Source organism: Chrysochloris asiatica, unplaced genomic scaffold, assembly GCF_000296735.1.
Source record: "Chrysochloris asiatica unplaced genomic scaffold, ChrAsi1.0 scaffold00014, whole genome shotgun sequence".
NCBI lineage: Eukaryota > Metazoa > Chordata > Mammalia > Afrosoricida > Chrysochloridae > Chrysochloris > Chrysochloris asiatica.
Window position 1 is genome coordinate 9,421,908 of NW_006408532.1, and position 19,128 is coordinate 9,441,035.

The 19,128-nt window shown below is 37.7% G+C and overlaps 1 protein-coding gene across 1 annotated transcript in view; it reads left to right on the top strand.

Annotated features, from left to right (window-relative positions):
• Positions 1-19,128, top strand: part of GPR107 (G protein-coupled receptor 107) — a 92,479-nt gene that overhangs the window by 11,834 nt on the left and 61,517 nt on the right. The window contains 8 exon segments of the mRNA XM_006834872.1: positions 7,047-7,169; positions 7,495-7,545; positions 7,798-7,877; positions 8,786-8,940; positions 11,544-11,581; positions 13,832-13,888; positions 17,296-17,406; positions 17,760-17,893. Of these exon segments, the coding sequence (XP_006834935.1) occupies positions 7,047-7,169; positions 7,495-7,545; positions 7,798-7,877; positions 8,786-8,940; positions 11,544-11,581; positions 13,832-13,888; positions 17,296-17,406; positions 17,760-17,893 (749 nt within the window).

The window sequence follows — 19,128 nt, forward strand, 5'->3', positions numbered from 1 at the left end:
GAACAAAACCCTGCCTGCTCCTGCACCGTCCTCACAATCAGTTACCCTTGAACCCATTGCTGCTTCCACTGTGCCATCTCATTGCACAGAAAAGATTAAAGCTCTATAGTCAGAATAGCTAAAGAACTTCTACAAATAATCAAAAGAAATTCAAAGAAAAAATTGGACATGGGATAATAGAAGATACATTATACAAAATTAAAACCCAAATGGCTAATAAGCATAGATGAGGCGCTCAACTTTACAAAGTATCAGGAAAATCCCAATTGAGTCAGTGTCAGCATTGGTACACCCCAAGATTGGGAACAATGGAAAGTCTGACCATATTAAAGTTGGGTGAGGAGGTAAAGAATGGGGACTTACATACTTTAATGATTAATTTGACAAATTTCTAGTAAAATCGATAATGTACACACTTGTAAGATCCAGAATTTTCACATCTAGTTCTATAACTGAGAAATCCATATACATGTGTATAAGAAGGATTTGTACAGGAGTGTTCGTAGCAGCATTGCTATAGCAAAAAATTTGGAAATAACTTTAATGCATATGGATGGGGAAATGGGGAAATTGTGATGTACATGTAACAGAATACAAGCATTGTTATTGTTAAGTGCCATCAAGTCGATTGTGACTAATAGCAACCCTATGTAGAGTTTTTGAGGCTTTAAATCTTTGCAGGAGCAGAAGGCCCCATTTTTCTCTAATGGAGCATGTGGATCAGCATAAAATGGCAATTACTTAATGTATCAATACTAAGTCCTAAAGGAATACAATAGTAACAGAAAATGCAAGGGGTGTGTGTGTGTAAAGGAGCTCTGGTAGCGTAGTAGTTACGAATTGGGCTGCTCACCTCAGGGTCAGCAGTTCGAAATTACCAGCTGTTTTGCAGGAGAAAGATGAGGCTTTCTGCTCCCGTAAAGACTTACAGCCTCGGAAACCCTGTACAGGGTTGCTATGAGTCGGAACTGACTCCATGGCACAAACAACAACGTGTGTGTGTACATTATAATACAATTTATCCAAATTTAAAAGCCAAGAATGATGCTATATAAAACACCTTGCTAGCACAGTAGTTAAAGTGCTTGACTGCTAACAAAAGGATCTAGTTTAAACTATATGGGCGAATCACTATATGGGCGAAGGAGGTAGCAGTCTGCATCCATAAAGAGTTACACCTTGGAACCTATATGGGACAGTTCTACTCTGTCCTATAGGGTTTCTGTGAATCTGAATAGACTCTATGACAATGGGTTTTTTAGTTTATTATGTTGTTAAATGCCGTAGATTTGGTTCTGACTCGTAGTGACCCTGTATAGGGTTTTCAAGGAGCAACTGGTGGGTTTGAACTGCCTACCTTGTGGTTTTCAGTCCAGTGCTGATCCTATAGCGCCATACCAGGAGTCCCTTTTATTATATAGTATACTGGTAGCGTAGTGGTTCCTAATCGGGCTGCGAACCTTAAGGCCAGCAGTTCGAAACTACCAGCCGCTCTGCGGGAGAAAGATGAGGCATTCTGCTTCCGTAAAGATTTACACCCTCGGAAACCCTGTACAGGGTTGCTATGGGTCGGAACCAACTCGACAGCATTTAACAACAATACTGGTAGTGTAGTGCTTACTAATTGGGCTGCTAATCTGAAGGTCAGCAGTTTGAAACTACCAGCAGTTCTGCAGGAGAAAGATGAAGTGTTCTGCTCCTGTAAAGATTTACAGCCTCGGAAACCCTGCGCAGGGTCACTATGAGTCGACTCCACGGTACTTAATAACAACAAAACAACATATGTTTTAAGAAAAATAAGGGCAAACCAATTCATGAGAGTGGGGCAGGTTGATGGAGGGACAGGATTCAGCCAGAATAGAATGAACACTGAATGTTGTCGCTAATGCTCCATCCCCCCCCCTTCCTTCTTTCCTATGATAAATACATTTGATGGTTTTGGATTGTTGTTAAATGGATATTTGTTATTATCCCTTTTACTTAACTACAGTTTAAAAAACATTTTTACAAATCAGATTCTATTTGCACTTGCCCTGATGGCAAGCCTCTTGAGGGCAGGGGCCACACTTGTTTTGCTGATGATTGCCTAAAATATAGTGGGGAGTAAATGATTATACATTAGATGAGGGAATAAATGTGTTTCTGTTTTCTGGTTTTCCTAAAATGAACACTTAACTATTGGTAAAGTTTTGCTGCCCTGTTTATAGAAATAGAAATTGTCTACACCTGGGTAGTGGAGGGTGCTCTGTCCATAGTTGATCATCAGATAGCAGAATCATAAATTATGGTTCTGCTTATGCTTTTCTAACTGATAAGATAGTTGTTTATTTAAGAGTTATAATCACTAAAAAATGAGTCTTAAATGTCTATGTGAAAGGAAAACACTACACTGTTTTTACTAGATAACTGTTACTGCGAGTTATCTCTAGATGATAACGTTACAGCTACTACTCTGTATTTAAAAAAAATGGTTTTCTCTGAGCATGTTTAAGTTTCATAATTCATAATAAATTATATGAAAGAAAACATGGTGACTAGAGTAAACCCTCCACATTTTAAATGCTTTTTGCAAGGTGGTGAAATAAGAGATGACTTTCTTTTTCTCTGACCCTGTACTTTGCCAAGCATGATATCCTTTTCCACGGATTGGTCCCTCTTGGTAACATATGCAAAGTAGATGAGTCAATATCTTGCTATCCTCGCATCCAAGGAACCTGGCTGCACTTCTTTCAAGATTTTTTTGTTGTTGTTCCTTGACAGTTCATGCTACCTCAATATTCTTCATCAGTATTATAATTCAGATGCACTGATTTTCTATAGTCTTCACTTTTGTTTGCATATGAGGCCATTGAAATTTCTGTGGCTTGAGTGAGGTGTACCTTAGTCCTCAAGTGACCTCTTTGCTATCTAACACTTTATAGATGTTTTTTTGCAGCAAATTTGCCCAATGTAATACATGGTTTGATTTCTTGACTTCTACTGCCATAAATGTTGATTGTGGATCAAAAGTAAAATGAAATCCTTGACAACTTCAATCTTTGTTTATTGTGATTTTATTTATTGGTCCAGTTGTGAGGATTTTTGTTTTCTTTACAGTGTAATCCATACTGAAAGCTATAGTCTTTGATCTTCATTAGTAAATGCTCAAGTCCTCTTCTCTTCCAGCAAGCAAGGTTGTATCACCTGCATATCATAGGTTGTTAATGAGTCTTCCTCCAATCCTGATGCCACACTCTTCATATTGTACAGCTTCTCAGATTATTTGTGCAGTACACAAATTGAATAGTATGGTGAAAGGATTTAACCCTGACATGTACGTTTCTTGATTTTATATATAGGCTCCTCATGAGCACAATTAAGTGTTCTGAAATTTCCATCCTTTTCAATATTATCCATAATTTGTTATTATCCACACTGTCGAAAGTCTTCAATCAGTAAAACATAAGTAAACATCTTTCTAGTGTTTTCTTACTTTAAATGGAAAATCTAAATAACCTTTTATAGAGGTTTTTATCAATTTACATCTCTTTTCCAGTAGTGTAGAGAATGTTTAGAGTGTTCATGTTCCTACTTACTTAACAATACAACAGATTATAAATCTTAATTTCTGCCAATTTGATGGGAAAAAAGTGATAGTTCATTTGTTGTGTTTAAGGTGAAAGTTTACGTACGTAGCAAATTAGCTTCACCTTTAACAGTTTGATTGCATTGAGTTGAAATCAATTCAATGTAACTAGTTTGATTTTTTTAATTGACAAATGAAATTATCGTATAAAGGTAAGAAAACAAAGGAATATACTGCTAATGTAAAAACAAGCAACTGTTATTAAGTTGCAATTAAAAATTTTATCCAAAGAAAAACAACCTGGAAAACATACTTTATGGTGAACTAAATGAATATAAAAAAATTACTTAGCATATATCCATGCATCTGCAAAACATCTAAATATTGAATAAATTAGAGCAAGCATACTTTTAAATTTTATTGACCTATTTACTAAAAATCTAAACTCCCTGCCATCGAGTCAGTTCTGACTTATAGCTACCCTATAGGACCCTGTAGAACTGGTCGCTAGGGTCTCTGAGGCTGTGAATCTTTATTGAAACAGACTACTCATCCTTTTTCCCTAAGAGCAGCTGGTAGGTTTAGGCTGCCAAACTTTCAGCTAAGCACTCCAATGCTTAACCCATAGTGCCACCAGAGCTCTTTTATTGAAGTATATATGTACCAAGCTGGACAGTGAATAAGGAAGACCATAGAAGAATTGATGCTTTTGGTTTAATGGTGTTGGGGGAGAATATTGAAAATGCCATGGGCTCCCCCTAGAACCAACAGATCTGTGTTGGAAGAAGTGCAGCCAGAGTGCTCCTTGGAGGCCAAGATGGCCAAACTTCGTCTCTCATACTTGGGACATATTGTCAGGAGGGACCAGTCACTGTAGAAGGATATCATGTTTGGTAAGGTGGCGGGTCAGAGAAAAAGAGGAAGACTCCCAATAAGATGGATTGGACAAGTGGCAGCATTGATGGACTCAAGTGTGGCAACAGTAGTGAGGTTGGCCCAGGATTGGGCAGTGTTTCATTCTGCTGTGCGTAGGGTTGCTATGAGTCGTACCAACTCGATGGCACCTAACAACAACAAATGTACCAAAAATTACTCATAAGAATATAAATGAATTTCTTCACTATAAACAAACTTGTGCAACCAGCAGTGAACAATTTTACCTATAGTCTAAGGCTTCTAAATGCACCCACCCCCAACCAAATAACTGGAAAGCCCCTACTCCATCATTCTCAATCCTAACCTCTATCATTAAAGTTTCCCCCCCACCACGTTCTCATTTGCTGTACCTATGCTGCATTTGGAGTCAGGAGCCCTGGTAGCACTGTACAATAAGTACTGGACTGTTAACTGAAAGCTCAGCAGCTCAAATCCAGCAGCCGCTAGGCAGGGGAAAGATGAGGCTTTCTGCTCCCATAAAGATTTACAGCCTCAGAAAGCCTATATAGGGCTGCTGTGAGTCAAAACTGACTGGATTGCAGTAGGGTTTTCTTCTTCTTCTTTTTTTTTGATATGCTGAATATGGAACACCTGGGTGGCATAAATTATAAATGTTTAGGTGGCAGATTGGAAGTTGGAGTCCACCTGGAGGCACCTAGGAAGAAAGACGTGGCAGTTTACTTCCAAACATCCAGCTATTGAAAATTATAGATAGCACAGTCCTACTCTAACCAAATTAGGTCACCCTGAGTGATAATTGACTGACGGCAACTGGGTAGTTTTATTGTGACTATGGCTTGTCACTCAGAATTGTGTCTGAGAGACTTACTAATGTTTTATGTTGTGGGAATTTGATCATTCTTTCACTTTTTCTCAGCAGTTCTTCTCAGTTGGGGGTTCTGCCAGAGAATGAAAACTCTTTTGTCCTAAGGCATCTATTGTTTGTAACTGTATTAAGTTCTCTCCTGTGCAGATAAGATATAGTGGCATTATAAAATATACCATTCTGGGGGAATTGAAAAAATAGTCATTCAAATAATTTCTGTTGGATGAATGCTCTCAAAGAACCTTGGGACAGTCTGTGAGCCTTAGCTGTTCTAGAAGCTCTTCAGTAGAGGACTTCTATTATATCATCTGTCTTCTCTGGTTCTCCTTGGGAACGCTAGTTTGCTGCAAGCTATACCATCCCACTGGAGAGTGGAAGCCCATCACATATGCTTTAAATACATAGCTGAGTCTCTACAAAAAGGGAATTCCCAATAGTCAAATAAATAAATAAAATAAAGGGAGAAGGAGCTGAAACCCCAGTGGTAAAAGTCTGTACTTTTTGTTGTTGTTGTTAAGTGCCATCAAGTCGATTCCGACCCATAGTGAACCCTGTATAGGGTTTCCAAGGAGCAGTAGGTGAGCTTGAACCACTGACCTTGCAGTTCAAACGACTTTGCAGCCTGATGCATTAATTAGCCCACAGCACCACACCAGGACTCCCTGTACTTCTTAGAGCCTTGAATTTTTAACAGCAGATGAGGGGGGTATAAGAATCAAAGTCTTAGACCCAAGTAGGAAGGGGAATTGGAACTGAGGCCCCCTTTTCCTCAACCCATAATTCTAAGATTCTCTAAGAGCTAGAAAAAAATAGACAAAATAGATAAATGGACTTCATAAAAATTAAAAGCTTGTACATCAAAGTGTTGAAATAACATATTTCATTATATATATTTTTAGATACAAAACACACAAAAATAGTGAGCAAGAACAAACACTAGTTCTTGCTCACTAGACTGCAAATTTGAGGAAGAACCAAATGCAAATTTTGGAAAAGACTTAGCATAGTACTTGGCAGTTTTTGTTAGTTGTTGACTATTTAATAACTGCTGTTGTTGTTAAGTGCTGTTGAGTCGATTCTGACCCATAGCGACCCTATATAGGGTTTCTAAGGAGCAGCTGGTGAGCTTGAACTGCCAACTTTGCAGTTCAAATGATTTATTGTAAATTAACTGAAAGTACTCTAATAAACTTATTGAAGGTACTCTAATTTAGGAGTCCTGATGTGGTGCTGTGGGATAAAGTGCTGGACCACAAGGTTGATTTGATTCATAATATTGGTGGTTCAGTCTCAACCAGCCGCTCCTAGGAAACCCTGTGCAGGGTTGCTATGAGTTGGAACTGACTCGACAGCAGTTAACAACAACACCTCTAATTGAATCCATTGTATCCTTCATTGTGCAAAACTGTCTATATCTTACGGACTTTTGATTAGTTGACTTCAGCTTTTGGAGAAAAATAAGGTATCACGGCTGTGTATGTATTATTAGCATATGTGTGGCGCTGTATGATAAGCCCTGGACTGCTAACTGCAAGGTTGATGGTTCAAACCCACCAACTGCTCTTTGAAAACCCTGTAAAGAGTTGCTGTGAGTCAGCACCAACTCAAAGTGGCCCTTAACAGCAAAGTGGAAAATTAGATCCCATACTTTTTCAAGACAATAAATACATTAAGTTACCTTTTGCATATTACTAATTCTGCCACTGCATATCTTTTTAGAATGATGTGCGGCATAAGGTTCATCTGAACACCTTTGGATTCTTCAAGGATGGGTACATGGTGGTTAATGTCACTAGCCTGTCAGTCAACGAGCTTAAAGGAATCACAGACAAGGATGCAACTGTAAGTATCTTTAAATGCCATTGGTGAGGGGAAGGTGTTACCCTTTTTTGTTGATTAGGTAAAAGCTTTGCTCCTTGTATTAAATTTACCAGTTTATTATGTAAATTAAATATCAGATAGTTTTACTTTTAACACTTAAGTTTTTTAATTGTTGAGTAATTCCATAGTTAGTGATATTACTTAAGCTGTATTTGCCTTCTTAACAAAAAGAATGCTAAGAAACTAGAGAAAGCCAGACCAAAAAAATCACCTTTTCTTCTGTGTGAGCAAGAAAGGTATGGGCCTTATATGACTACTTACCTCTACACCTCTTCCTTCCTTTCAGATCGGTTTTAGCCTAGACCGTACAAAGAATGATGGATTTTCTTCTTACCTGGTAAGTATTAAGTGCATGACCTAGTCACTCCTCAGTGTATCCCAAGAGACTGAGTTGGGGACATCTCTCTTCTTTCGGTGCCTTTTTCTTGAGGTGATGACTGCTTTGATTAACAAAAATTTCTGAGCACCCACAGTTTTGTTTACTGTTTGGAATGGAGATTGCACCACTTTTTTGCTTGTTCCTGAAAACTTTGTTCTTGTTTTAGTGTTAATGAATAGGGTGATGTACAATTGGTTCTTGCCTTCTCAGGATGAAGATGCCAATTACTGTATTTTAAAGAAACAATCTGTTTCTGTCACCCTTCTAATCTTAGACATCTCCAGAAGTGAGTAAGTAATTCTAATGTTCTTTCAGTTCAATCCTACAGTAAAGTTGGGGGACTTTAGTGTTAAATTAGCATTTATTGATGTCTGCCGTGTGCTGAGTAATGTGCTGAGTGCTGGAGATTAGAAAAAGAGAGAGGGAGTCAGAGTTGGGGCAGGTGGGCTTCAGGTGAGAGATCAGCAATAATTTAATGATATCAGGAACGTGGGACCTTTTCATCTCTGCTATGCCATCCTCAGACCTTTTCATCATTGGATGATGGAAGTAGTCATTGGATGACTACTTCACTGTTCACATTCAGCCAAGTGGGGAAGAGGAGAGCTTCTCCCTGAGTCCTAGTCAGGAACTAGATATGCATCGCTTCAATTTGAATGTGTCCATTCAGGCATCAGAATGGTCACTGGCCCCTCTGTTGACAAAATGCATATATAAACAAAATTGTGTCTGTTAATAAAGGGATTTTAGCCAGGGAACTAATAGTGTCCACTGCCTCTCTCATGCTCCCATAGATTTCAATTTAGCATCGTAGTTTTTTTGTTTTGTTTTTTTAACCTTTTTTCTTTTTCCTGGTGTAGTGGTTTATTGACCATATTAAGGATTGGAGGGTGGGGATGGGGGAACGAAATATGAACTGTGGACTAGTGTGATTGCTAAGAGTTTTAGCTTTTAAAGTGAGACTACCTGGGTTTTAGTCTTGCTACTTCCTAGTTTGCTGCCCATAGGCAAGTTGTTTGACCCTTTCGACCTTCAGTTACATCTATACAATGCAGATATAAAATCCATACTGTCACATTGTAAGGACTACATGAAAGTACATATTGAGAACTTGATACAATGCCTATCATACAGCACTTAATAAATGGATGTAAGCATTGCTTTGAAGTTTTGTTTTTTATGTTTTATTTCATTGTAGACTAAGAATAAAATCCCCACCAGAAGCTGGTACCCAATTACCAAAGATCATCTTCAGCAAGGATGAGAAAGTCATTGGTCAGAGTCAGGAGGAACCTGGTGGTAACCCTGCATCAACAAGCAACCAAACAGGTAAACTCTTAGGGTGAAATCAGTGTTTTTTCACTACTCTGCTTTGTATATCCTTTCTGTTGTTGTTGTTGTTATGTGCCATCGAGTCGGTTCCGACCCATAGCGACCCCGTATAGGGTTTCTGAGGGTGTAAATCTTTACCGGAGTAGAAAGCCTCATCTTTCTCCCGCGGTGCAGCTGGTAGTTTCGAACCGCTGACCTTAAGATTCGCAGCCCGATTCATAACCACTATGCTACCAGAGCTCCTTATCCTTTCTGTTACTAAGTAAAAACATATTATGTCCACTGTGGTGTTAGCATTATTTTATTTTGGAGGTTATATAAGAAAATACATAACCACTTAAAAAGAATGTGGAAAATGCAGAAAACAAGAAAAAAGAACAGTTAGTTCTTTTTAATCACAATGTTAGAATTTTGGTAGTTTATGTTTTCTTTCAATCTAGTTTCAGAATTCTACAGTATTTGCTTAAAAAAAATTCATAGGCGTATTTATAATTTAATATCTATCCCTATTTATGTTAACATATTTTATACCTATATTGTTGTTAAGTGCCATTGAGTCTGTTCTGACTCATAACAACCCTATCTAGGTTTTCCAAGGAGTGACTGGTGGGTTTGAACCAGTGACCGCGTAGTTATCAGTCCATTGCTTATCCTGCAGTACCACATCAGGTGTCCTTATACCCATGAAATGGATACTAATCTTAAGGGTTACATTTCAATTTTAGGCTATTTTAATATTGTTCATTCATAGACCTTTCTTTTTTGCCTGATGGCACTATAAGATGAGCAAACCTCAAGGTTGGTGGTTCAAACCTACCAGCCATTCTGCAGGAAAAGATGAGACTGTCTGCTCCCTTAAAGGTATGCAGTCTCAGAAATCCTCTATGGGGTCGCTGTGAGTCAGAACTGACTCAGAGGCACTGGGTTTTTAACTCCCTTTAGGGTGGGTTCCCGGAGTCCTGGTGTGGCACTGTGGGGTTAATGAAACCAAAGGTCAGCGGTTCAAGCTCACCAGTCAGTCGCTCCTGTGTAGGAAACCCTATATAGGGTTACTATGTTGGAACTGACTCGATGGCACTTAAAACAACAACAAAAGGTGGATTCTCACAATTGTAATTTCTGATTTGAAGGGTATAAATATTTTTTAGTGTATTTTCAAATTCTTTTCCAAATGATTTGTAAAATGCAAAAGATTTACACAGTCTGAAAAGAAATCAGAGTATTTTTCTAAATGATTTGTGTTCATTTATTGGAAATGTATAAGTGTGGTGCCAACATCATTAGTTCCTAGTCAATCTTGTGTATTTTTTTTGTAAAGTAATCCTAAATTGAAAGGCAAAAAGGGTACTAGTGTTTTGTGTTCTATTTTCTTACTTCTTTTTTATTATTCCTGAGGCTGTACTTTTCCCCATGTTGATTAATCATTTTATATTTCTTTCCTCTTTAATTAGTTGTCTGGTTCTTCTAATGAACTATTTGAGCTCTTTGTATAATTTACAATTTATTGGATTGTTTATACATTTTTTTTTTCCAGTTTGTCAAAATGTAATCCAAATGAAAGTGCATACAGAATTTATAAATTTATTTGATGCTGTAGTTTTAATGTTGGTGCACCATATCCTGCTTGTTCAGGTTCCTCATGCTCACGTAATTCGCTGGGCAGAAAATGTGCTTTTCTTTTCATTCTGAAACTCTGCCTTACCACAGGGAGCTTGAAATCATCCCCATGAAGAGAATCTTAAGTAAAAGATAAGCCACAGATGTCCTCTCTCTATCGTGAAAGAAGCCATTAGCAATCTTAGCACATCTTGTTGTGGGGGAAAAAAAGTATGCATTTTGCTAATATTATCTGCTATTATTTTTTTCATGTATGTAAATAAATTTCATTCTTTTTCTAGAACAATTTTCTGTTTCAAACATAATTTCTTAGAAAATCAGGAAAGTCAATTCATGTGGCATTTCTGACAAGAGCATACAGTAGAGTATTTAGGGATGTGTTTCCCTGCTAGTACTAACTACTCACTTTTAAGTAGCATTTATCATAGACTAGGTAGCTTGGTGACTTTGTAGGATAAACACTGGACTGTGAACCACAAAGTCAGTAAGTCAAGCCCACCAGTGGCTCTGCAGGAGGAAAATGAGACTTTTGCTCTCACAAAGATCTACAGCCCTGGCAGCTCTGTACAGGGTTGCTGGTAATTATTATTATTGGTAATTAGCAATAATAATAACAATAACAACATCATAGAACAATTTCTGATTTGACGCTGCTGGACTCAAGAATTCTCTTTTGGGACCTAAGGAGATGGCAGTTCATGTGATAGCGTTTAGCCTCATCTTTGGTGTTTTACTGTTTGGATTATTTGCTACTAGATAATCTGGGGAGTCCTGGTGTGGCGCTGACAGATAAGCACTGAGACTGCAAGGTCAATTTGAACTGCACGGTGGCAGTTCAAACCCACCAGCTGATCCTCGGAAACCCTATGCTACAAGTCAGAACCAGTTCAGTGGCACTTAACAACAACAACAACAACAAAGATATTCTGGAGACTCATAAAATGATACTGTAATATATATGTCATCTAAATGAGACAGTGATATCAATGAAATGTTTCTGTTTCCAGAAAATGGAAAAGCTAAAAGAAGTACAGTAAATTCAAAGGTAAGAACTAGCCCCCCACCTGTGTCCAGCTTTTCACAGTAAATTCAAAGGTAAGAACCAACCCCCCACTTGTGCCCAGCCTTTCTGGGTATTTGCGTGTGTGTGTGTGTGTGCACATATACATCATACATATATGCGTAGTCTACAGGGAGTTCTTTTTTTATTTGGAGAGATAAGATTGGAACACTGGAACAATTTCAGATTAAAATTGAATGTCTAGTTGTGTGATGGGTGGTCTGATAGCGAGGGGTAAAAGAAGCTGAGTTTAAGAGCCCTCTGGAAGCAGCTGTCTATCATCAGGGATGAGCCTGGAGTCTGGATTTGTGGAAGAGGAAGAGACGAAGGGATAGGGAATGTCATAAACAAGGACCAGAGGTGGGGTGATCATCTGGTTGGGCACTGGCCTGTTTAAAGTAAAAGGTACATATCTGGAAGAGAGAGACATATTAGATAATGTGGAGCCAGACAATAGAGTGTCTTTCAGTATAGGCAGTAGAAAATTATTGTGAATTATTGATCAGGAGAGAATGTGATACAAATGATAATTAGTAAAGAGCGTTACTCTGAAAGTAATCTTCAGGGTCACCTTGGTGATGTAGAGTGAAATTAGAGGGGCTGTTGTGACAATACAGGTTTAGATGACGAGGATCTGGGTGAGAGCCTTGGAGTGTGAAATATGGGATCAGCCTGGGAGACTGGTTCTGGATGTGGAGGAGTTAGAGAAGAGGTTGATTTTTTTTGCAATGGAATGAGTGGTACAAATAGCAGAAGAGGAAAATTTGGGAAGGTTTTGGTTTGGGATATTTTTATTTTTCAGTACGGAGCATCTAAATGGTAATGTTTCTTTTGCTTGGTTTTTTTAAATTATTGAGGTAAAATTGGTATATAATAAACTGCACATATTTAAAGTGTGCAATTTGATAAATTTTGACATATGTATAAGTAGTCCCAGCTTATGACTAGGTTTTGTTCAGACAACTCCTCCATTCTGATGAAGGTCGAATATCTCATTTTGATTTTTTGTTATTAATTGCCTTTTATTATCAGTGTCTTTATCAATTCAATCTTTATTTTTATCTTTGGGGATTAGAAACATTACATATAAATTTACTGATGTGATGATATCATCAGATTACATACTGCAACACTGTATGTAATACAAATTACTAATGATAAGATATTTAAAAAAAAAAACAAAAAACAAAAACCAACTACTAACAAGCAAACAACAGTTGATCTTAATTGTAGTTTGTCTGTTACCTGAATATGTTTGACGTTAGGGACTACCTGTATATACCTTTAGAATTATCACTACTCTCAAGATAATGAACAACATATCCATCACTGCCAAATGTTTCTCGTACCTCTTTGTGACCCTTCTACCCTCAAAGAACCAATGATCTGTTATTGTAGATTAATTTGTATTTTATATGAGTGAATTACATGTATACTCTTTTGTCTTCTCTCATTCAGCATAATATTCTGAGGTTCATTCACATTGTTGCATGTATCAGTAGCTAATTGCCTTCTATTGCAGTGTTATTCCATTGTACAGTTTTTTTTCCCTGATCATTTACAAGTTAAGAATGGATTTCAGTGTGTGATCTGGGTCAGTAGCTCTAGTTTATACAAGTACAGGCATACCTCCGAGATAGTGTGGGTTTGGTTTCAGGCCACGGCAGTAAAGCACATATTTCAATAAAGTGATTAACACAATTTTTTTGTTTCCCAGTGTATATAAAAGTTGTGTTTACACTATACTGTAGTTTATTATATGAGCAATAACATTATGAAAAACTTTGACATATTGTGAGAATAACTAATATGTGAAACAGACACTGAAAATGAGCATATAATTGTTGGAAAAGTGGCACTGATACACTTGCTCAACACAGGGTTGCCACAAATTTTGATTTTTTAAAAGGATGCAGTTTCTGCACAATGCAATAAAATGAGGTATGCCTGTATTAGCTGGAGGTAGTAGCTAAGCACTTCAGCAAGAAGATTTGGTGGGGAAGAGAAGTAGAAACAGACTGCTTAGGAAAGGAAACAAGTAGGTAGAGGAATTCCTTTTCCGTTTGACAGAAGATTTCAAATATCTTGACAAGGTTAGAGAATTTTATTTTCAGAATTTTAAAGGTCAGAAAATTTGAGATACAGTAAGAAGGTGGGTTTTTAAAATTAATTTTGATTTTAATTAGCATACTTTATGTGTCAGTATCATCCTAAAACAGGTTGTTTTGTCTTTAGGCAATGGCAGAGAAATCGTTTTCTGTTCACAATAATGATGGGGCAATTTCATTTCAGGTATGTATTCTCTTATTAAAAGTTCTATAGAGTGTATCTCTATCATGTGAAAGGATGACTTTTATAAAGAAATTTTAATTGAAGAATAATAATTTAGATAAGCTGTTTGTCACTTGTTTGACACATTGAGCTCTCTCTTTAACAAGCCTACAAAGTGGATATTACTCCCCCCAGTGAATAACATCATGGCTGTCCACTTTAAGTAACAGGACCCTGTGTTCCCCACCCATTTATGCGTGTCTGTTTCCTCCACTTCTCTGCTTGTTTAGCACCATTCTGCAGCACCTCCAGGTGGAAGCAGAGAATTCTATACCGAAAGGACCATTGACAGACCTTTAGGGTGAAGTCATAGTTCTAGAGATAAGTTTACTAGACTGAGTCATCTAGTGACCTGCCCAGCTTGCCCAGTTGTCAATTCATAGTGATATTTTATGGCAGTGATCCAGCATATGTGGGGGAGTTGGACATTGGACTGGATCTCAGAACCCATTTACTAGCTAACTGGCCTTGGAAAACTTCTTTAGCGTCTAATCATCTAAAATTGAAAAAGTTATTATATAGTATTGTTAAGAGTATTATTTATTTTGTGTGTGTGAAAATGCTTTTAAAGTGCTCACTATACAAATGTTATTATAAGAATTAATTGCTTTTTTTAATCAAATTCATTAACTGAAGTATGATTTGCTTACAGTAAAATGCACTAATCTTAACTATATGTAAAATTTAGTCAGTTTTGACAAACCCATGCACCAATCCAGTCTGTCAAGAACGAACATTTTTATCTCTTCAGAAAGTCCCTTCCTCTGCAACCATGGTTCGGATAGTTTCACTATAGGTTGTTTTGGGTGTCATACAGTTTTCATATGTTCTTTAAGTTAGTGTGCTTATCTGCTCAAAAGTTTTCAGTAGCTTCCCATCTGTTTCAGAATAAAAGCTAAAGTCCTTCTGGTGATCTGCAAGGCCTCTTGTTACCTCTCTGACCTCATCTCTTGTTAGTCTCCTCCTTGCTCACTCTGCGCCAGCCACGTAGGCCACCTTACTGCTCTTCGAAAAGATCTGACCTTCAACTATGCTTTAGCCAGACCCTCTGGCAAGATTGTTCTTTCCTCAGAACCCATGGGACTAATTGCTTACCTCCAAGTCTTTGTCATCTTCCCAGTGAAACTTCCCCCTGGTCTCCTGGTTATAAAGGGTAGTCCCTCCTTCCCTTCTCTCTCCCCCAACGCTTTTATTTTTTTCCTGTCTTTAGAAGCACCTCTCCCTTCTAAATTGTAATGAACTTACTATGCTTTATCTATTTTTGGTTTCCTCATCTAAAAGGTAACCATGAGGGTAGGAATTTTTATCTGTTTTATTTCTGATGTATATAAACTATCCTCATAAACTTGGATCTGGCCCACAGTAGCCCCCCAGTCAATAATTATGGATGTGGATGAATACATGGCAAGCATTGCATTAGATCAGTTCATCCTTCCAACAACTCTGTGAAGTAGGCACTATTATTCCCCTTTTACAGATAAGCAAACTGAGGCTGAAGAGAGGTTAAGTAACTTTCATAAGGGGAGGATTCAAACCCAGGTTTGTCTGCTGACTCCAAGGCCCATGTGCTAAACCAGTTTGCTTTACTAACTCCTTCAGAAAATACAAAAGGTACTCTTCTCTTTTCCTTCCTCTACTTTAAAATGCTGTTAGTGAAATGCTTTTTGAATGATTTTGTTTTTTTTTAAATTAGTAGTAGTATTCACAAATGGCAAGTCTATAGCTATTGGCCTAAAGCTTTGTATCAGAGTAGTGAAAGGAAAGTAGCATAGTCAATTGATGATAAGGAATATTGGCTGAAATAAATAAATACTTCACATAGGGTTCCATAAATGCATAAGATAAGCAGTGGGTGGGCAGTGTGCTTTGTTCTGGCTTTGCTCTATCCTTGTAAGGAAGTCAGTAGGTGACTCCTTGTTTTCTCCCACTTTGGACAGTGCACTCAGTCAGTGCTTCACTGCTTCATCTGGGGAATAGAGATAATAGTTTATCTGCCTAAGGAACTACTGGGCCTTATTCCAGCTCTAAAATTTCCTTTCCTTTAAGAGTTAGGTGCTTACAGAATTAACATGGTGATTCTGTTGATTTTTTTTTTTTTTTAATCTTTCTTAGAAATTTCATACAAGTCTTACTTTTGAAATGAGAATGATTATGTTTAGGAAAGTTTTCTTTTTCTGATTATTCTGAGTAGGCTAAAATACAGACTCTCATATTTAGAGTTTAGTACTGTTCTTGATCTTTTAATTCTATCTTAGGAACTTTCTCTTTTTCCCATTTAAAAAAAACTCAGGTATAGTATATGTTTGTATAGTGCACAGAGAAGTGTATATAATACTTATGTTGAGCTTAATAAAGAATGTAAAGCTATCTCCTGTGTGACAAGAAATGGAACCACTGCATTCTAGCACCCCAGAAACCCCATGTGCCGCTCATCCCTTCCCAGGTCTAGCAGTGACAGAAAGCCCCATCTTTCTCCCATGGAACAGCTGGTAGTTTTGAACTGTTGGCCTTGCGGTTTGCAGCCTGATTCGTAACCACTATGCTACCAGAGCTCCTTCAACAATCATAGTAGTACCTTTTATTATTACTTTATTTAAAAGACTGTTAAATAATATTTTATATTTCATATATTAGATACTGTTTAATGTTTTATCTATTGAAACAGTATTTTAGGAAGATTCCTTTTTATTGCTATTGCTTTGCCAAACTTTGACCACTTACGAACATTTTACTTACAATAAAATGTTCATAAAATTGACCATGAAATCCTTTTTTTTGCATGTGTGTGTGTATGTGTTAAGTACATATATATGTATGTGTGTGTTAAATTTTATTGAACTTTATTTGAAACATGAAATATATTGAAAATATCTAAATGTAAAAAATTAAGCCTGTTTTTATTGTCTAAAGTCATAGATGAAGATTAATTAGGGCTTTTGCCTATTCAAGTATCATCAGTGAACCTTGGTTCTTTTTAAGCACTGATTTCTGTCTAAAGGAGAGAATAATATATTGGATTGAAACCTAGATAGCTGCTTTGTAAATTATCTCTGCAGTCTTAAAGTTTGTCTTTGGTAGAGCGATAGGTAATGAAATAAGCGGAGTACAATTGAATGATCTAATCTAGGCAGTGAGCAACAGGTGTTCAGTTCTTTCAGCTTTTCTGAATGCTTCAAGTTTGTTAACTAACAAAATAGTGTGGAGGAGAACCACAGACTCGAAAACATCTGTCTAAGCTCTGCTCTAGAAGGATTTCTTTAAATGGTCTATCTTATCTTCTGTCCCTAAGATTCATAATGTATTTCTAAAATTTTAAATTTTAGTTAAAGATTTTGGTACCCTTTAATTTTTTTCTTTGTCATTTTCAGTTTTTCTTTAACATCAGCACTGATGATCAAGAAGGCCTCTATAGCCTTTACTTTCATAACTGCCTTGGAAATGAAGTGCGATCTAGTGACAAGGTTTCATTCAGTCTTGATGTGAGTACGGAATGTGGATTGCTCATGTGGGCTGGTCTGAGGATTTTGCCAGTAGTGTGACATGCATGACATTTTTTTATAAGCATAGATTTTAGGAACACGTAAGCAGAGTAAGAGAAAAAATGTGGCTGACTAAAATGCCTACCAGTGGGGTACATTTAGCAGAGGATTCATCACTAAGGAAATAAAAAGCAACTTAGAGTGTGTTTGTACTTTAACCTTGGCATTGAAAATGTGTTTGTGATCTCCTGGTGTTAACTTTCTTTAGTTTAGGTGAAACAACTGAGATTCCAAATTGCTGAATAAGGTAATCCACTACTTAAAAGTAAAATTTGATTTCATCTTGATTTCAGATTGAGATCACAGAGAAGAATCCTGACAGCTACCTTTCAGCAGGAGAAATTCCTCTCCCCAAGTTATACATTTCGATGGCCCTTTTCTTCTTCCTTTCTGGGACCGTCTGGATTCATATTCTTCGAAAAAGACGGTAAATTATTACTTCCTTGAAGCCTTCAACTTAAAGTATCTTGAGCTTTGTATATTTTCATCTTTTGTTGGCTTGTGAAACTTGGAGAAATTGGCGCCAGTAGTCTTTTCTCTATTCAAAGGGCATCTTTCTGAAACCGTAGGGAGATTGTACGAAGTCCTGGTGTGACATTGTGGGTTAATGCGCAGGACTGCAAGATGGGTTTGAACCACAAGGTCGGCAGTTCAAGTGCACTAGCCTCTCCTCGGAAACCTTACACAGGGTCACTATACATCAGAACCGACTCAATGGCACTTAACAACAACAGGGAGATTGTACAGAGTCTTACTGTGTGGGAGGCCTTCACATTCCTTGGTATTGGTGCACTTCCCATTTACTTTATTTAAAGAGTTAATTCAAATATCATCATGCATCACTTAACATCCATGCTGCGTTCTGTGAAATGGAATGGTTTGTGATTTGGACATCGTGTGTCCGATCCTTCTTTTTCCTTAAGCATCTTGGACAAGCTTCCTTCCTTAGCAGGGGTCATCAGCGTGCTGAGAGGGATTTGCTTTTGTTTTTGGTCCTCAATTCACCGCATTAGCAATTTCTCCCTATCTGATATCAATCCCTTTCATGTTTTTGTTAGCCTGGTAGCTTGCAGTGGAGCTGATCCTTTAACAGCTTGGAGATTTTTTTTTTGTAGGGTGGTTGTGATTGTCAAGTGCTACATGGCTAGATTGTTAATGATGTTGTTGTTTGTTGTTAGATGCCAGCAAGTCGGTACCGATTCATAGTGACCTTATGCACAGCAGAACCAAACACTGCCAGATCCTGGGCCAACCTCACTGTTGTTGCCATGCTTGAGTCCATCAATCCTGCCCCTTGGCCAGTCCTTCTCATTGGGGATCTTCCTCTTTTTCTCTGACCCTCCACCTTACCAAACATGATACCCTTCAACAGTGACTGGTCCCTCCTGGCAAAAAAAGAGACCAAGTTTGGCCATCCTGGCCTCCAAGGAGCACTCTGGCTGCACTTCTTCACAAACAGATCTTACTGGTTCTTTTTGCAGCCCATGGCACTTAAATATTCTCCTCCAACACCTTAACTCAAAAGCATCAGTTCTTCTACGGTCTTCCTTATTCTCTGTCCAGCTTTCTCATGCATATGAGGTTGTTGAAAATACCATGGCTTGGGTTAGGCGCACCTTAGTCCTCAAGCTGACATCTTTGCTCTTCAATACTTTAAAAAAG